Here is a 6,727-nt window from a genome sequence, read left to right as displayed (position 1 = left end):
CTACCACACCTACTACCACATTTCCTGCTACCACACCTCACACTACCACATCTCATACTGCCACAGCTCATACTGTCAAACTTCACTCCATCGCACCACATTGCAAAGCCACGTACACACCTCACTGGCACCGTTTATGTATCGTGCTGGAGATATGGGAAACAGAGAGAGAGAGAGAGAGAGAGAGGCAGTCACTGATTTAATGGTGTATCGAGGCTGTTCTTAGTGTAAATTATAACGAAATATATTGTGAGTTAAAGACAAGGATAGTAAAACAAGGAGCGATGAGGATAGGAGAGGGAAAGAGGAAGGAAGGAGATGAATGTGAGGAAGACAGGGGAAGGGGGAGGAGGGAGAGGAAGGAAAGGCGGGAAATAGGAAGGGAGGGAGGAAGAGAGGGTAGAGAAAGAAGGAGGTTGGAAATAAAGGAAAAAGAGACGGGGAGAGAAAGAAGGAGATAGAAAAGAGAGAGAGGAGAAAAAGAGAGAGAGGTTAGATGGGGGTGAGCGAGGATGTTGAGAAAAATGACAGACGTGTGCGATTAAGGTCAAGAGGTTGGGGTAATGACAGCAGGTGGGCGACGAAGGGGTGCTTAATTAGAGAGAGAGAGAGAGACCATTTCAGTACATACTCAACGCTGACGAAGGATGGAGAGAGAGAGAGAGAGAGAGAGAGAGAGAGAGATACATTTCATTACATACTCAACATTGACGAAGGATGCAACATAGGAGCAGCGTATCAGAGAGGGGATGGAAACCACGGCCTGCCAACACCATGCACAAGCCAAAACTGTATGAAAAGTACATATACCGTGCTTTCTACACAGTGCGCCTTGTGGTCTACCGCGCAGGCGCAAAATTTCTCTCTCTCTCTCTCTCTCTCTCTCTCTCTCTCACACACACACACACACACACACACACACACACACACAGTACTTCCACCAGTAAAGCTGGCGAGGTAATTTATCACCCGTGACTGCTTGTTTGTATGTATACAAAACATCTAATGTAATCGGATTTCAATGAAATCTGGTGAAAAGGTGGCCAGTGGGTCAAGGAAGAGTTTATTAGAGTTTGAGATGGATCCTTACTCGGTACAAGAATAAATAATCATTTTTATTGGCAATGGCGGAGGTATGCTCTCTCTGAGATTCTGCAACGAAGCAGACTGATACCGTAGAATTAACTGACGATCCGATACCGTTTAAGTATTCATCTAACTGGAAAGAAGAATTACAGCAGTAAATAAAATATATATATATATTGGCGTTAGCGGAAGCATGCGTTCGGTGAGTGCTTTCTAGTCGGTACTGTTTATGTAAGTTTTCATCATCATCATCATCATTATTATCATCACTTGCTTAGCTCCAGAGTTGATCCAGGTACATAAAGTCCTACCGCACCCCCCATTGATATTCATATTTAGGTTAGTTTCCCTTCTAAATCACAGTGTTCTCTAACTTTCTAACGCAGGGTGTAGACGTTAGTGCATACGGGCCAGGTGTGTACCGTGGCGGAGAGAGAGAGAGAGAGAGAGTAGTGTGGTAGAAAGGGAAGCGATAATGTGGTAGTGGCGGTGTGTGTTGAAGATGTGGTAGTAAGTTGATGGTAGATGAAGGCGTGGTGGTGATGTATAGGAGGCGGTGATGCGTAGAAATGTATGCGTATTAGATGTACTGTGGTAGCTGGAGATGTGGTTGTGGTGGTAGGGGGGGTGAGGATGTAGTGGTGGTGGTGTGGGGATATAGCAAGAGGTCTAAAGGTGATGTGGTAGTGTGGTGATGCATGTGAAGGTCGGGATGTGGTAGCGGTGTGGTGGTTTGGTGGAGGAGCTGTGATGTGGTAGAATTGTGGTGGGAGGGTTGTGGTGGAGGATAAGAAGTTTTTTTTTTTTTTTTTTTTTTTTTTGGGGGGGGGATGTGGTAATAACAGGTGCGGTGGAGGCAAGGTGTGTGTTGAGGTGTGTGGCTGTACTGTGATAGATCGAACTGTGGTAGTGGTGGTGGTGTGGTGGAGTCTAGGTGTGTGTTGGAGTGTGGAGGTGTACATTGTTCGCCTCCGCCACCCACTAGAGGAAAAGCTTTAATTACAACCAACCTGACATTGCATCAACCGCCTTCAGTCATATCATAACGATCCTCAGAGACAATTGGGCAGTTTAATGTTGCTAAATGGCAGTATAGAATTGCAAATCGCACTGCTCAATGCAAGAGATTATTGTTATTGGGCGGGAATCATTGCAAAGTGCAGAGTAATGATGTGGTTTTGTGTTGTGTAGATTTGAGAGAGAGAAAGAGAGAGAGAGAGAGAGAGTCGTACTGTAGGTGGCATACGAGGCACCTTTTCCGTAGCGATTTATTTTTACTTACTGCACCCAAGATATTCTGTTCTATGCTATATATATCGTTTTATTGTCGACATAAATTGCATTAGGAATATGCAAAAGGATACTGAGGTAGAATATGCAAAATAAGTCGCCAAAGAAGAGCTGTTACGAATCTGCATAGAGTTTTACCCTGAGAACCCTATTTTTTTTTTATTTGGAGACTGGAATCCTAGAGTTGCCCCTGCCATGAATGAGTTAATGGTACTGGTATTAAGACTCCCAGGCGCTAATGACTGACTCTTGGCTGAGTAAAATAGTCTGGCGTTACCTGGAGTTGTCCGACCATGAAGGGGTTGATGGTGACTATTAACACTTACTCTTCGCTGGCTCATCACTCTTAGCCTGACTTAGGATATGTAAGTAAGGTGAGCATCGTCATCATTATCATCACCATAATGACCTTTTGCACACCTACGGATGGGGGAGAGGTGAATGAGTTGAGTGTAGGCAGTACCAGTTTGCAGTTAGATTCTTCTGAAACCTGAACCCAGTGAATTTCAGGTTGAAGTTACCCTCCGGCAGCCCATCATCTCCTTTTGGGGATAAGGAGGGAGCTGAGGGCTATTTGTATAACCGGGCAGTTCTGCTGCTCGTTTATGTTGGTGCCACTACGTGAGGGGATGCCTCTTCAGCACCCTTGGCTCAGGAAATGAAGTGAATGAGACGAGTGAGGGGTGAAATACAGCACCCACCTGATTGGCGTTGCCTCCCGTGAGTATCGCGTCGGCTGAGTCTGCGATGCACCCTATCCTTGGCGGCGGAGGACGGTGACCTTTGACCCCCCACTGATGACCTGCCCCCCTGCTCTGCCGCTGTGTTTGACCTCTGCCGCACCCCACCCTGCCGCCCACTGCTGTGGGGACTGTTGGCATGGCGCTGTGGACTGTTGGTATTTCGCTGTGGGCTAATGGCATGCCGCTGAGGACTGCTGGCATGCCGCTGTGGACTGCCGCCGTGATGTGGGGTTGCAACTTCTCGTGGAGAGCTAATGCCGTGCCTCTTTGGACTACTGCTGTGTCTTTGTGGACTGATGGCATGCCTCTGTGGACTGCTATGGCTCCAGGAGGGAGGGGAAGGGGGACGAGAGGACAGGGAAGCTGAGGAAACAGTCATGGAGAGGACCCTGAGGTCTCCCCGACTGGCAAAGTCCGAGGACCACTGACAGGTATCACAAGACTCACAGGAAGCGCAGTAAGGCTGACGACGCAGGGGTGCACGCTCCCCCTCTACTAGTACCCCCTCCTGCTCCCCTGCAGAGGCGCTGCGGCGGCGGGATGGGCTGTGGTGATGGGGTGGAGGGGGGCAATCTTGTGAACAACAAGGGGCATTTCCTGAACAACAATCAGCCTCCTTCCAACAGCACCCATCATCACACCACCCTCCTGCCGCCTTGTGTGCCCCTTTATGCTGTGCCGCGTCCTGTGCTGCCAGCTCGGGAGTAATGCGGTAGTCATCACTGTAGGAGCTACTACGGGAGGGGCGTCGCTTCTCACGTCCCTTACCACCCCGTCTGCCCCATAGCCCCATACCTCACACTTCTGCCCTACTTCACCTCTAAAGTACTTCACTTGTACTTCACCTCTGATGTACTTCACCTGTACTGTACCACACCTGTTGGCTAGGAAGTCACAAACGCGTGGTCCTTGATGTATTATGAAAACACTCGCAATATCAGACGGAAAGTTGATTTCAAAGAGTTCCAGTGACAATCGTCGGCTTCCTCAATCTCTCCCTGTCTGTGCATGTAGTTTTCCTGTGTGGAGTGCCACAGTTTTTTGCATAGGCTATATGGTGGGTCTGTATTCTCGTCGGTCAAGGAGACAGAGGAGGCAGCGTAGCACCTCTTCCTTAGCGATCTAGTTTACTTATTACACTGAAAATATTATCTTTTCTTCCTTACCAGTCTGTTCCTTTACATGACAGGCTAATATTTTCACGCCTGCCACTTACGCAATCCATGTTCGTATTAAAAAAATATCAGTGACGTACGGGACTGAGATTTAATATTCAAGATAAATCGCGAGGAAGAAGTTGCTAGGAAGCCACTGCTGCATCACCCTTGTACCACACTGTAATTTTTTCACCTTCAGTTGGGTTATGTTTTCGTCTTTCTGCGGCTTATATCACGTAGCTCAGTGACAGAGTAAAATAATATAACCCTATTGTACATCCTTTTCATAGCACTTATTCGTGATAAGTATAATGCCAGTGTTAATCCCTTGTAGTGATGTAGTAAGTCAGCATTGTAGATGGAAAGGTGGCAATTTTAGTCCTTGCCAAAGTGACTATTGTAATCTTGAAGTTGATCCCGGGCAGCTTCGATCATGACATATTTTTATCAGTATACCTTCGCCGTTTTAAATATTCACCACAATCACCACAAGATGAGAAAGACGGTCGTAATCAAAGTGGCTTTCTAGATACCGCGACTCATCTTCCTCAGCGATTTATTTTGCACATTATACCTCAATATCTCCTTGTGTGTAAATGATGCAAACTATGTCCATGTCAGAACGAAAAAAAAAAAAATGAAATAAATAACACAGATGACGATGTTGAGGCATATCTTGAATAAATCGCAAAGGAAAATGTGATACGGTCTCCCATCCACGTACGGCGGCGGTGGGTGATTGGAGACGCGGCTTTACCTGGCGACTGCAACAGGTGTGCACCGCGGGATGGTTGGCGAGAGAGTGACGGCGACAGGTAGCAGGTCCAGTCCTTAGCCCACCCTTACTGCAGCCCACCCCACCACTCCCCTCATACACACACACACACCCACACCCACACACACACACACCCACACACACACAGTGACACATGCACACATTACCATACGCAGTGTCTCTCTCTCTCTCTCTCACTCTCTCTCTCTCTCTCTTTCTCTCTCTCTCTCACACACACACACACACACACACACACACACACACACACACAGTGACATGCACACATTCCCATACGCAGTCTCTCTCTCTCTCTCTCTCTCTCTCTCTCTCTCTCTCTCTCTCACACACACACATACACACACACACACACACACACACACACATGAAGTAATGGCAAGAGATATGTTGATATACCTGGAGAAACTGGCACAAAGAAGAAGTAGATTGATATTAACTGGAAATTTAAACTGTAAAGAGGTTAACTGGAGGGAAAGTCTATCTCTCTATCTATTGCCAGACGCCACAATTCCGTAAGGGGTGGCCATTTGACTTTGAGTTATTTGTTTTATGGGGAGGGGCACTAATCCTTCACCAACCCACTTGCTGACACATTGGGAGCACGTATGGTTTGGTTATATGGTTACCACCCAGCGTAGTAAATGGTTTCTTGGCTTACAGGAAACCATTTGGCTTGTCACTCAGTGTAAAGCCACCTGTAAAGGAAAGAAAAGCAATAAGAAGTGACAGGAAAGATGGGAGAGATACGAAGAGAGGAGGGCAGACACAGAAAAAGAATGATAAAGGCTAAGGAAGGAGTAGGCAGCACTACATCAATTAGACGTGTAGAGGTGTATGGTATGTACGAGGACTGCTGGGCCTTGATAGTAGGCTGTTAAGCCTATGCTCAGAGTCGGACATAAAAAAAAAAAATGAGTGGATGATGGTCGCCACCACCTACCACACAAGTGATGCAGGAAATAATGTAAATGACAAAGTGGCAACAGAGAACTTACTGATTCAGAATATGGTGAAAAATGTAAGAACAAGAGGTGACGATGAACCATCGAGGTTAGATTTCGTTTTTACAAAAGATATCCAAATGATATCCAAAATATAAAGAACTGTTGTCCCCAAGGTAAGCAGGAGTGATGAACTGGGGAGACGAGACCACGACAGGACCGTAAGTAATGATCGTATGCCGGTACAGTATTGTATGTGGAATTTCCGCCACAAAACCTGTAGACAGATCTCAAAAGGATTGGAGCAATGATATAAGTAAATAAATAAATACATAAATAAATATATATACAGTAAACATATATATATATATATATATATATATATATATATATATATATATATATATATATATATATATACATAAATAAATACACAGTAAATGTAGCCTATATTATTATATAATATGGGGAGAGAGAGAGAGAGAGAGAGAGAGAGAGACTGACCTCTCCCGTCGACATGGTGTTTAACCAAGTGATTTAAGTGCCAGAATTGCGGTAGTAGTAGTAGTAGTTGTTGTTCCCTAGGTAGTCTGGCCGAACAGCTCCGAGTTCCAAAGGAAGGCCGCGGCCGAGACCGGGCCTTCCCACAGAGCTCTCAAGGAGAGTCTGTTGTGTTGTTGGCGCTGGCGATTGTGTGCAATGCAGTCTTCCATAATG

The 6,727-nt window shown here is 46.0% G+C and overlaps 1 protein-coding gene across 1 annotated transcript in view; it reads right to left on the bottom strand.

Annotated features, from left to right (window-relative positions):
- LOC145410629 (uncharacterized) overlaps window positions 1-3,912 on the bottom strand; it is a 47,314-nt gene extending 43,402 nt beyond the window's left edge. Inside the window, exon 1 of the mRNA XM_080280742.1 lies at window positions 3,078-3,912. Coding sequence (XP_080136868.1) covers window positions 3,078-3,912 — 835 coding nt within the window. The remainder of the gene's footprint in view (window positions 1-3,077) is intronic.
- Between the last annotated feature and the right edge of the window lie 2,815 nt (window positions 3,913-6,727).

This window comes from Coenobita brevimanus, chromosome 86, assembly GCF_032717465.1.
Source record: "Coenobita brevimanus isolate Jiangsu-jjx chromosome 86, ASM3271746v2, whole genome shotgun sequence".
Classification (NCBI taxonomy): domain Eukaryota; kingdom Metazoa; phylum Arthropoda; class Malacostraca; order Decapoda; family Coenobitidae; genus Coenobita; species Coenobita brevimanus.
Note: the sequence above shows the minus strand (reverse complement) of the source record. Positions and strands in the feature narration are given on the sequence as shown.